Source organism: Staurois parvus, unplaced genomic scaffold (assembly GCF_062004578.1).
Source record: "Staurois parvus isolate SC_StPar_1 unplaced genomic scaffold, SC_StPar_1.0 ptg000222l, whole genome shotgun sequence".
NCBI lineage: Eukaryota > Metazoa > Chordata > Amphibia > Anura > Ranidae > Staurois > Staurois parvus.
The window spans coordinates 419,417-432,816 of record NW_028318018.1 but is presented as its reverse complement, the minus strand read 5'-3'; the positions used below and the strand labels follow the sequence as shown (position 1 = coordinate 432,816).

Sequence of the window (13,400 nt, the reverse complement as noted above, 5' to 3'; positions counted from 1 at the left end):
ATGATAAATGACAGGCTAAACCCACCTGGAGACCTGGGGACACTGTACAAGTTCTATATGTAGTCTCGGGGGTCCCTGTGGAAGTCCATGTGAGGACATGTCTACCTATGATAAATGACAGGCTAAACCCACCTGGAGACCTGGGGACACTGTACAGGTTCTATATGTAGTCTCGGGGGTCCCTGTGGAAGTCCATGTGTGGACATTTCTACCTATGATAAATGACAGGCTAAACCCACCTGGAGACTTTCTCCACACCTGGAGTGTGCTGAGTTCTTGGAGAACGTCTACACAGTGTTTCCAGATTGGCTTTATCACCCCAACGAGCTCGCTCCAGTTCATGGATGTCATCATTATGTTTGGAGGATCTCACCAGTCAGGAGCCTTTCCTGTCATCCTACATGTTCCCTTCTGAGGATTGTTCTATCCTTCCAAACAAATGTATGAAATCATGGATGAGTCCTCCTTCTATGTGATCTAGAAGATCTTCAATCACAATGTCTTTATGGATGAAGTGGATGGCCCAGTTTATATATTATTTATTGCTTTACAGCTTTATTCCCTCCAGGATTCATTCTTTATTTATAGAACCATTCAAGGAAGTGTTCTTACTTTGAGAGATCTCCACCACCATTCCTCTGTGACCATTACATCCTTGTCATTTATGTCTAACATCTTCATTATGAGTGGATTGATAGATATTCTTATACTTTAGGATGTATATTTGCATTTTCCTCAACAAAAATATACATTTCGGAGGTATCTGTTTCATTGGGTTTACCTTTTGTTTTTAACTTGTGTTCTGTGTCTTTAAGACTTTTCTTTAGATATTTTATTACATAAACAGTTGGTTGCAAAAGATCTAGATTTATTTTTCTTTATTTTTAAAATAATTGTTGATCTTCTGTGGTAGCCCTCAAAGGTAGATAATATACAGGAATGACTATTATGAGATATTTTGAGGGCTGCAGTTCCTCTGAACTCCACAAGGTGGTGATCTCATGTAAACCCAGACAGGAAGTCTCTATGGAATACAGACAGGAAGTGATGTCAGGTACAGACAGGAAGTGATCTGAACAAAGACAGGACATTTCATGTGGCTCAAAGAAGAGTAGACATTGGTGGAAGTGGCAGCAGAGGAGGTAATAAGATTTCCTATTTCCACCCAGTAACCCCCATCATGTCCATCTTCTTCCTCCATAGTCACGTCCGTCCTCTTCCTCCATAGTCACGTCCGTCCTCTTCCTCCATAGTCACATCCGTCCTCTTCCTCCATAGTCACGCCTGTCCTCTTCCTCCATAGTCACGTCCGTCCTCTTCCTCCATAGTCATGTCCGTCCTCTTCCTCCATAGTCACTGTGACGTCTTTTATCTCCAGCAGATGATGATACACACATATATAGTGTGGGAACCCAGATGAACCCCTTCAGGGGCAGAACATTCCCCCACTTCCGGGGCCGGAACATTCTCCTCATTGTGGAGATAAATTCTAGTAATATGGTCCTCTAAACAAACAGCACTGACAATAAATAGACAAGACAAGGACCATCCTGACCATACATGGCCTACAAAGGGCAATGATGACACTACACAGGCAGCCAATGGGCAATCATTACACTATGCAGCCAACACAATGATGGAGTGCCGGGGTCAGGAGTATGGAGCATAGAGCCCCTTACATTGCTGCTCAGGAGGAAGGAAACATTCCAAATGAATGAAGAGTAATCACCACTGAATTGATATGTTCCCTCTTTTATACATTGTGGAGGGTCTGGTTTGAATATGTCCAAATAAAGGTGATTTATTTTTTTGGATGTGCAGCCAAACAGATTTTTCTTCTCTACCCAGAACAAAACATTCCCCAGCCTGCCATGAAGAATATGTTCCATCATTGGTGTCAGAGGGAGGAAAAAAATAAGGGGTCTGAGGGATGAAGGGGAGCTGAGAGGACTCACGGAGGTACTAAGGATGAGAGACTTTGGGACCCCTGAGGGTGTAGAGTAGATGGTGAAATCTGGGTTGATAGGGTTGGCAGGTAACATGTCTCTGAGGGAAGAGAAGGTTGTAGGGCTCAGGGGGACTCTGAGGTAGGGAGGGGGGCTCTTGGTCTCTGGTTGTCCTCCCACCTGCACTTATTTTCCAGACCTTCTTAAAGAACTCCAGCCAGGAAAGGAAAGAAACCTTCACCTTCTTATCATCTGACCAGTCAAGTAACATTTTCCAAGATACCAAGTGGAATGAAGAAGGGAAGTCTTTTGCCCCTTGGTGGGTACTTGTTCTTAGAGGAGGTCTGTTGGTGTATTATTGACTAAAAGGTAGTCAGGGGTCAGTGCTGAACATCTTCAGGAGACAGTCCAATACCTCCCATGACACAGGCTCTGGCAGTGCCCGGTGCTGGAATTCAGAGTCCCAGGAACCCACCACCACTCTGTACAATGACCTGGATACTACAGTATACTTGCCAATGATGAAAACAAGACCCTACCCCCTGCCATTCTCCTCCTACCCATACTGGGCTACCATTGGAGGAAAGAGAACAGACCCCTCCCTCACAGCTCTCTACTCCACCAGCACCATCCTTCTATTCTATCCAATCCCTTCTCATACTGCAGAGAGTGACAGTGACATCACTCCTGTCAGTTAGAAAGCTGTCAGAGATTGGAGCCTTGCAGCCGGAGTTCTGGCAATTATCCTGATTAGCCAGTAAATCCAGCCAATAGTCATCAAGTTCCCCTTCCTGGACACCACGATGACCCAACATTGACCTCACAGCACTGCCTCAGAGCAAACAAGTCATAGGAAGGATCAGATTTATCATTCCTTGTCTGCAGATCTAAAACTCATCAAAACCAGTTCAGAGACCAAACAAACCCAACAGAGAAAGGGGATTTTTGATCTGGAAGGACAAGACGGTCCCGGGACCTCCAAGGTGTAGCAAATACTAAACAGTCCCAACTAAACATCTTCCCATGGGGGGAGTAGTTCTTAAATGTCCATCAACCCTCCTATTCCCCCCTCACATCCACATCCTATTATTGTGTGACCAATACCATCCAAATCATTCTTACTTTCATTTCCCAAAGTTATCCGTCTACAAGGAGACCTGTATAGATCACATGATGGCACCAATGAGGATGGAGGAGGACCGGAGTCACATGACTGAGAAGATACTAAACCTCACCCTGGAGATCATCTACCTGCTGACCGGAGAGGTGAGGAGGATTCTGGGAGGTCACATGACATCACTCTTATCTCTATTAATAAAACACAGACCTGACCAGAGAGGTGAGGAGGATTCTGGGAGGTCACATGACATCACTCTTATCTCTAGTAATAAAACTCAGACCTGACCGGAGAGGTGAGGAGGATTCTGGGAGGTCACATGACGTCACTCTTATCTCTAGTAATAAAACTCAGACCTGACCGGAGAGGTGAGGAGGATTCTGGGAATCTAACATGATATTCCTATTGGTTCCTCAATACAGAGATTTCCTCTTCTGAAGTCAGGTGATCATATGACCATCACAGTGCCTCCATGTGACTCCCTAAACCCTGAGAGACACAACATGCAGAAGATTCTAGAAGTCACCAAGAAGATGATGGAGCTGCTGACAGGAGAGGTGAGCGGTGCCGGGAATTCTGGGACATTCTCCAGTAACAGACAAGGGATGTGTCTGGATGGTGACTGTATCATTGTGTGTGTCAGGTTCCTAGAAGGTGTCAGGGTGTCACTGTCTATTTCTCCATGGAGGAGTGGGAGTATTTAGAAGGACACAAGGATCTCTACAAGGACGTCATGATGGACAATCAGCCGCCCCTCACATCACCGGGTAAGAGGAGACTTTATTGTAAAGGAGAGAGCAGTACGGAGGATCCACCTAGATCCCCCATCATCTGATAAACACATAGAAACAATGGATTCAGTCAGTGTGTGTGTTTCCTACAGATGGATCCAGTCATGGGAACCCACCAGAGAGATGTCCCTGTCCTCTGTATTCCCGGGATTCCACACAGGAAGGTCACACCATCCCTCACTATTACAAGGTTGGTGGGATGGAGCATCTAGAACATGGACTTGTAAAGATGATGTGTGGATTTTCATTTGAGTTTATATCTTACAGATGATATTTTCTCTCATTTCCTTGATTTAGAGTGGAGATCCAATCGATATAGAATTTGAGGTGAAAGCAGAAGAAGAAGAGGCGTATGTGAGGGATGATCAGCAGTCTATGGAGGAGGATGGAATAACGGGGACATTTATAGAGGAGGACACTCCTACAGAGATCAGCACAGGTGGGTCATGAACACTAAATCCATTCCTCCACCCATACTGCTCACTGATTGGTCCAGAGTAGGGCGGGGACTGGGTGATATCAGCCTGTAATCCCCTGGTCACTTTCCTGAGCTGTGTTCCCCGTCCTGTATTCCTGGATTTCTCTCGGATAATCTTCCTTCTCTGTGCTGCAGACACAATTTATGTCTCTAGACTGGATTTATGGAGGTTCTGGGGTTCAGCTGGCAGCAAAATGTGACCTAGGCTCCTGGGACATGTGATTTGGGTCTCCTTCCCCATGTGCAGGTCAAGTAAAATCTCTGACCAATCATTTCTCCCAGGGTTCCTTGCTCTGTGGTCTGCTGGCTGTGCCGGGTGGAGGGATATGTCTGTAGTGTCTCAGACCCAAGTCACTGAGTGCAGTCTCAGGAGATGGGAGGCAGCGGTGTGGGATCTCTGCAACTTGTCTACAGTAAACATTTAATCTTCCACTGATTATTGAATACCAATATTATGAGTCCTGACCCTTACACTGTATAATTTATATTGTACATTACATACTCCTGACCCCTGCACTATATACTCCATGTTGTACATTACATACTCCTGACTTCTGCACTATATACTGTATGTTGTACATTACATACTCCTGACCCCTGCACTATATACTCTATGGTGTACATTACATACTCCTGACCCCTGCACTATATACTCCATGTTGTACATTACATACTCCTGACCCCTGCACTATATACTCTATGTTGTACATTACATACTCCTGACCCCTGCACTATATACTCTGTGTTGTACATTACATACTCCTGACCCCTGCACTATATACTCTATGTTGTACATTACATCCTCCTGACCCCTGCACTATATACTCTGTGTTGTACATTACATACTCCTGGCCCCTGCACTATATACTCTGTTGTACATTACATACTCCTGACCCCTGCACTATATACTCTATGTTGTACATTACATACTCCTGACCCCTGCACTATATACTCTATGTTGTACATTACATACTCCTGACCCCTGCACTATATACTCTATATTGTACATTACATACTCCTGACCCCTGCACTATATACTCTGTGTTGTACATTACATACTCCTGACCCCTGCACTATATACTCCATGTTGTACATTACATACTCCTGACCCCTGCACTATATACTCTGTTGTACATTACATACTCCTGACCCCTGCACTATATACTCTATGTTGTACATTACATACTCCTGACCCCTGCACTATATACTCTATGTTGTACATTACATAGTCCTGACTTCTGCTCTCCCCCCTCCCCCCACTGCTATATATACACATAATATGGATTCTCTTTTGTTCCCCCCATTTCCTCCCAGCTGGACATTTTATATCGGATGATGTGATTGGAGCACAGACCTTTACATGGTGATAATAATGTGATAACATCCTCCAACTTTGGACCCTTAAACAGAAAGTGATAATGAGGGAGGAGTCAATACCCCAATGATGGTGGTCTTCAGGATCAGTCCAGTCTTCATCTTGGTTGTTCTCCCCCCATCCTCACTCTCTGACCTCTGGTGGGGCTCAGCCCCGCTGTTCTTCATGACTAAATCATGGACTAAATAAGGAAGTGCAGTACTTCTTGTGTTGGGAAGATGGCGATGAGTGATAGAGGGGGTGGGGACCCTCGTCCTATAATCCCCTCATCACTGTCCCTCCTATAAAAGACAGTTCTGGTTGTTTTCTCACTCTCTGACTAAGGTCCATGAATAAAGAAATGACCTGGTAGGAGATCAGAGGAGCCATTTCCTAGTTCCCTTGAGGGTGGAATTGTAAGCTCCTAAGAGCCCAAGCTGCCTGATGTGGGCGGAGTCCTGGTTTGGGGGAACCAATCAGCTCCTGTCTAGTAATCCTCTTTGTCTTTGTATTTTAGTCCATGGCCGGGAGATGAGGAAAACCTCCGAGGATTGTCTCACTTTGTCTCCAGACTGGAAAGTAGAAGATGAGGACATCACACAGTATAGTCCAGGAGAAAACCCGGCTCCCTCCAATGTCCATCCGGCACCACCCAGTGTAGATGGACCATCGGATTCCTCGTATCCTGAGGAACCTCAGACTGTGCGGGACCGGGCCGGCCTTCCAACAGGGAAGAGGTTCTCCTGTACTGAGTGCGGGAAAGGTTTCCATTATAAATCCCATCTTAATTTGCATATAAAATCTCACACGGGGGAGAAGCCACATTCCTGTCCTGAGTGCGGGAAATGTTTTTCAGCTAGGTCCAGTCTGTACAAACATCTGAGATCTCACACGGGGGAGAAGCCATATTTCTGTTCTGAATGTGGGAAATGTTTTTCAGATAAGTCTAACCTTTATCATCATAAGAGATTGCACATGGGGAAGAAGCTGTATTCCTGTTCTCAGTGTGGGAAATGTTTTATAGAAAAATCAAAACTTGTTGGACATCAGAAGTCTCATGCGGTTGAAAAGCCATATTCCTGTCCTGAGTGCGGGAAATTTTTTTCAAGGAAAGCTAATCTTTACACACATCAGAGATCTCACACAGGTGAAAAGCCGTTTTTGTGTCCTGAGTGCGGGAAAAGTTTTTCACATAAATCCAATCTGTACACACATCAGAGATTGCACACGGGGGAGAAGCCATATTCCTGTCCTGAGTGTGGGAAATGTTTTTCAAAGAAGTCCCATCTTTACATACATCAGAGCTCTCACATGGGGGAAAAGCCATATTGCTGCCCTGAATGTGGGAAAAGTTTTTCACAAAAATCTAGTCTGTACAAACATCAGAGATCTCACACAGGGGAGAAGCCATATTCCTGTTCTAAGTGTGGGAAATGTTTTGTAGAAAAATCAAAACTTGTCGGACATCAGAAGTCTCATGCGGTTGAAAAGCCATATTCCTGTCCTCAGTGTGGGAAATTTTTTTCAAGGAAGGCTAATCTTTACACACATCAGAGATCTCATACAGGTGAAAAGCCACACTCCTGTTCTGAGTGCGGGAAATGTTTTTCACATAAATTTAATCTTTACACACATCAGAGATTGCACACGGGGGAGAAGCCTTATTCCTGCCTTGAGTGCGGGAAATGTTTTTCAAGGAAGTCCCAACTTTACATACATCAGAGCTCTCACATGGGGGAAAAGCCGTATTCCTGCCCTGAATGCGGAAAATGTTTTTCACAAAAATACAGTCTTTACAAACATCAGAGAACTCACACAGGGGAAAAGCCATATTCCTGTTCTCAGTGCTGGAAACGTTTTTCACAGAAGTCCGATCTTTCCAGACATCAGAGATCTCACACTGGTGAAAAGCCGTATTCCTGTACTGTGTGCGGGAAATGTTTTACACAGAAGTCTAATCTTTACATACATCAGAGAACTCATACGGGGGAGAAACCGTATGCCTGTCCTGAGTGCGAGAAATGTTTTTCAGACAGGTCCAGTCTTTGTAAACATAAGAGATCTCACACGGGGGAGAAGCCTCTTTCCTGTCCTGAGTGTGGGAAATGTTTTTCAGTGAAGTCCAGTCTGCACAAACATCAGAGATCTCACACAGGGGAGAAGCCATATTCCTGTCCTGAGTGAGAGAAATGTTCCTCTCTGAAGTCCTGTCTTCCGGTACTTCAGGGGTCCCACACAACCCTGGAGGTGTATTAGTGCCCTGAGTGCGGGAAATGTCTTCTAGATGAATGTTGCTGGACATCCCAGCTCTCATATGGGGAAGAAGCACACCCTGATATACACCTCAGATATACTCCATGGCTGATCTTCATCATGGAAGAAACAGTTGATAAGGATATCGGAGGCCCCCAAAGACATGGATGAAGTGTGGGATCGGGTCGGCCATTGATGGCAGGAGAAGAAGTTTTCAATGTATTTTCCATCAATGGAAGACATTCCAGCAGCTCAGATGTGATCCTAATAACATTGGTTCCCCCATTCACACAGGAGGAATGGACATGAACTCTCACTGAGGGAATTGCTATACAAACATTCTATGAATAGACCCCCAAATGGCAGGAGACGTTTCTATAAAGACGGGAAGTATGGAGCAGAGAAATGAATAGACCTCCCAGCAATGTTATTACCAGGCTGCAGCTAGGGGGAGCTCTAATGTCACCCCAGCAGAGTGATCCCATCTAGCCCACATTAACCCTCTCACTGCCAGAGCTGTTTCTGCATGATTTTGCACACATGGGAAAATGCAGATTTTGGTCCTGAAGATGAGATAAACCCCCAAACATCTATTCTGTGACATCAGAGGCCCTGGAGAATAAAATGGTGGTGGTTCCCGTTTTGTATTTCACATGATTAAGCTCAATGATTTATCAAGATTAAATTTCAGTAAATAAATACACTAAATGTAATATTAGAGAACACAAATGTAAGATTTTACTTTTTTTGTGGGGTAAAATACGAGGTTGTGCCGAGTAAATAGACACCCAACATGTCCATCCTTGGAATGGTGTGTGCTGATGAAATGATGGAAAATGTTGGTGCCCTAAAACCCCCCCGAGGTGATCATTAACCCTTGTGCTGCCATGGATGGGTGTTGTACTGACCTATAGAACTGCTTCCAGCTGGCCAGGTCAGTACGACATATGTCCATGGCTTTCCCCTTCTGCTATAACCTCATGGTCTCCTGAGCTTCCCTCCACTCCACAGACCCTCTGCCTGTCCTCTAGGATGGTTCCCTGCACCTCTAACATCCCCCCCGCAGCATTGATCCCCCCACGCAGCACCCACTGCTCGCCCACAGCACAGATCTACCTTTAGCTTCCCTGCTGCTGGCCTCTTCTCCTCTCCCCTCCCACCAGCTTCAGCTGCTGCAGGGGAGCCACGGGGAATCAAAATGTCTAAATATTTCCCTCTGCCGCTCAGACTCCCCCCTTGTCCTTAGACCTCTTACTGATCCTCTGAAGCACCTTCCCTGCAGTGCTGCTGGACGGCTTCCCCTCTACCCCCACCCATGGCTGTAGCTGCTGCTGGAGTGGGAGATCAGTGTGGTGTTCAGGATGGAGAGTGGGGGGTGGGCATGTCATGTTTACCAGCCCCTTCCTGAATGAACACAAAGAGTGATCAGTACTGATCACTCCTGTGTTCATTCATCACTGAAGCATAGTAAAGAGTGTTTTCTGTGCTATAGTTTCATGAATGAATAGAAGCTTCTGTACAGTAGACTCCTATTTATTCATCTACAGTGCAGCTGAGGTTGCATTGAGGACTCTGAGGGTTTCTTTAGTCCTCTGATATCTAACCACCCCCCTCCCCCACAAAAAAATAAATACAATAAAATTATAAAAACAATTAGAATAATAAAACAGTGGGGCCTCATCCTTACAGAGCACATTACAGCATAGGCCCATGTCAGGCCTTGTTCACCCACATGTGTATACAGCAGTGCTCTGTGTATCCCTGTACAAGCAGTCCCATTGATGCCAATTGGCACGCAGCGGCTGCACACACACAGCTGCTGATCTCAATCTGACATCCATGTGGATGCATGTCCCAGAAGTCACACTGTCTGCATTCAGGGCTGTGCACCCTCATGGATGTCAGGATGGGGGCAGCAGCTGTGTCCTCCATGCAGTCTCTGAATCCCCAATGACACCAATGGGACCGCACAGCACATCTGTCCATCACCCTGTGGGGAACCGAGGCCTGGCAGGGCGTACACTATAGGATTTCCTGTGTGAACGAGGCCTTAGTAGGACTATAGCAGGAATGTTGTACGTTGTGTTGTGTTTATGTCTCTAATAATGATTTTAGTGTATTTTTAGTGAAAATAGAGATTGGATAAATGTTTGCCCAACTATTGCGGGTCTAATATATCTGTAGCACTTTTTATTATTCCACTGGTTCTATGCTTCCAGAAAATGTCTGGTTTGGGGGTCATTTACAAATTCTGGAAATATTAAGTGAAAAATTATAACCTTCAGATTTTTAGACTAAATTGCACATTTACAGTTTTGCAAATATTTGATTTTCACCATTTCCCAAAAAGGCGCAATCTAAAATGTACAAATATTTGTTATTGATTACCGCAGTCCAGTTTTAGATTTAGTGGGAAGTTAGCGGGAATTTTGTGAGTTTTGTTGTTTGTCTCGGCTAACAATGACTTTTATGTATTTTTTTTGTGAAAATATATATATATTTTTATTAACATTTGCACAAATATCACGGGACCTGAAAAATCACTAGCACCTTCTTTTATTCTACTGGTCCTAAGCCAGTGATGGCGAACCTATGGCACGCAGAGCCATCTCAGTCGGCACGCCAGGAGGAAGAGAGGAAGAGGAAGAGAACGCGCTCTCCTGCGCACCTCCGGGGGCGCGCACCGGGCGATCTCCGTGATCGCTGTGTCCTGCGGACACAGCTGATCACGTGACATGGTAAAAGGCCAATCACAGCGGCCTTTTACCACGTGATCAGCCGTGTCCAATGACACGCTGATCACCGGGAAATGCAAATGCCGGTTCTCGGCTGCACTTTCCTCACGCTGTCAGATCGTGAGGAAAGTACTGCCGAAAACCGGCAGTTGTCAGAACAGGGATCGGCACCGATCATCAGGGTCACTGATCATCAGTGCCCTGATGATCGGTGCCCACCTGTGCCACACACAAGTTCCGCCCACTTGTGCCCAGCAATGCGCCCACCTCTGCCCAGCAGTGCGCCCACCTGTGCCCAGCAATGCGCCCACCTGTGCCCAGCAATGCACCCACGTGTGCCCAGCAGTGCGCCCACCTGTGCCCAGCAATGCACCCACCTGTGCGCAACAGTGCGCCCACCTGTGCCCAGCAATGCACCCACCAGTGCCCACCTGTGCCGCCCACCTGTGCCACCCACCAGTGCCCAGCAGTGCTGCCAGTCAGTGCCACCAGTCAGTGCCCAGCGGTTGTGCCAGTCAGTGCCCAGCAGTGATGTCAGTCAATGCCACCTATCAGTGCTGTCTATCAGTACCCATTATCAGTGTCGCCTATCAGTGCCACCTATCTGTGACACCTCATTAGTGCTGCCCATCAGTGCCACCCATCAATGATGCCCAGCAGTGCCGCCGGTCAGTGCCGTCTGTCAGTGCCTCCAGTTGGTGCTGTCAGTGCCTCTTATCAGTGCCCATCATTTCCTGCATATCAGTGCATCATCAGAGCCTCCTCATCAATGCTCACCAGTGCCGCCTCATCAGTGCTACCTATCTGTGCCGCCTCATCAATGCCCATCAGTGCTGCCTATCAGTGCAGCCTCACCAACGCACATCAAAGAAGAAATATTACCTGTTTGCAAAATTTTAGAATAGAAGCAAAGGAAACCTTTTATGTTTTTAATTTTTTGCCAGTGGTGATTAAATACCACCAAAAAAAGCTCTATTTGTGTGAAAAAATGCTAAAAATTGCATATGGTTACAGTGTTGCATGACCGCACAATTGTCATTGTTAAGTGCAACAGCACTGAAAGCTGAAAATTGTCCTGGGCAGGAAGGGGGTAGAAGTGCCCGGTAGGCAAGTGATTAATTCCAGTGTTGGCACTTTGACATAAAAAAGTTGGTTTTGTGTTGCAGTTTGGGCATTCGGGCTCAAAAAGGTTCGCCATCACTGTCCTAAGCCTTCATAAAATGTACCCAGTTAGGGACCCCCCCTTCTTTTTATTCTACCTGCCTTATGCTTTCAGAAAATGTATGATTTAGGGGGGGTCACCTATTTATTCTCCCGCTTCTATGCTTTCAGAAAATTTACGATTTAGGGGGGGTCACGTTTTTATTCTCCCGCTTCTATGCTTTCAGAAAATGTACAGTTTGGGGGGGAGGTCACTTTCTTTTTATTCTGCCGGTACTATGCTTTCATAAAATGTAGTTTGTGGGGGGGGGGGGCAAATTCTCTTCATTCTACCAATCCTATGCTTTCAGAAAATGTGTGATTTGGGGTGTCACCTTCTTTTCATTCTACCCGTCCTATGCTTTCATAAAATGTACGGTTTTATACGTTTTGGAAACTGTAAGTGAAAAATTATAATTTTTAAATAAAATTGCTCTTTGACAGTTTTGTGTAGATTTGATTTTCTCAATTTTCAAGGCTGTTTGTAAAAAAAAAAAAAAAAATGGAAACATTTCAAAAATGGTCTGACCACCTGAGTTTAACCGCTTCCTGCCCACCGTACAGAGAAATGAGGGATGGGGGGGAGCTCTCTTGTTCTGGGAGGACATATGACATCCTCCCACTCTATCTGCGCATGCACACCCCCGGGGACACAGTGGATCACTGATCATGGTAAAGAGCCAATGATGTAGGCTCTACCATGTGATCAGCTGTGTCCAATCACACCTGATCACATGTAAACAGGAAATGCTGCTATCGGCAGTCCTCTCCTCTACACTTTTAATTAGGGCAATGATCATCAGTGCAGCTCCATCAGTGCTGCCTTTCAGTGCCCACCTTTGCCTCCAATCAGTGTACATCAATGCCAAATATCAGTGCCCATCAATGCCAAATATCAGTGCCCATCAGAGCAGCCTTTCAGTGTCCACTAGTGATGCCTGTCAATGTCCATCAGTGCCTCCTCATCAGTGCAGTCTATCAGTACCGATCAGTGCTGCCTATCAGTGCCCATCAGTGCTGCCTTTCAGTGCCCATCACTGATACCTGTCAATGCCCATCAATGCCTCCTCATATGTGCAATCTATCAGTACCCATCAGTGCTGCCTATCAGTGCCAGTTGGTGCTGCCTATCACTGCCAGTCAGTGTCACCTATCACTGCCAGTCAGTGTCACCTATCAGTGCCCATCAGTGCTACCTTTCAGTGCCCATCAATGATGCCTGTCAGTACCCATCAGTGTCACCTATCAGTACCATCTATCAGTGCAGCCTCATAAGCACACATCAGTGAAGGAGAGAAATTACTTTTTTACATTTTATAACAGAAACTTTTTTCAAAATTGTAATTTTTTAGTTTGTTTAGCAAAAAAAAAAAGCCCCACGGTGGTGATTAAATACCAACAAAAGAAAAGAAAAGAAAGCTCTATCTGTCTCAAAAATGATGAAAAGTTGGTGTCATTCAAAGTGTGAGAGCGCTGAAAGCTGAAAACTGTCCTGAGCAGGAAGGGGTGACAGTGCACGGTAGGCA

At 45.6% G+C, this 13,400-nt stretch overlaps 2 protein-coding genes across 2 annotated transcripts in view; both read left to right on the top strand.

Annotated features, from left to right (window-relative positions):
- LOC149460661 (uncharacterized) overlaps nucleotides 1-13,400 on the top strand; it is a 269,888-nt gene that overhangs the window by 118,124 nt on the left and 138,364 nt on the right. The window lies entirely within an intron of this gene.
- The window catches only part of LOC149460662 (uncharacterized), an 83,600-nt gene continuing 76,407 nt past the window's right edge, over nucleotides 6,208-13,400 (top strand). The window contains exon 1 of the mRNA XM_089679378.1: nucleotides 6,208-7,858. Coding sequence (XP_089535504.1) covers nucleotides 6,218-7,858 — 1,641 coding nt within the window. The 5' untranslated portion in view covers nucleotides 6,208-6,217. The remainder of the gene's footprint in view (nucleotides 7,859-13,400) is intronic.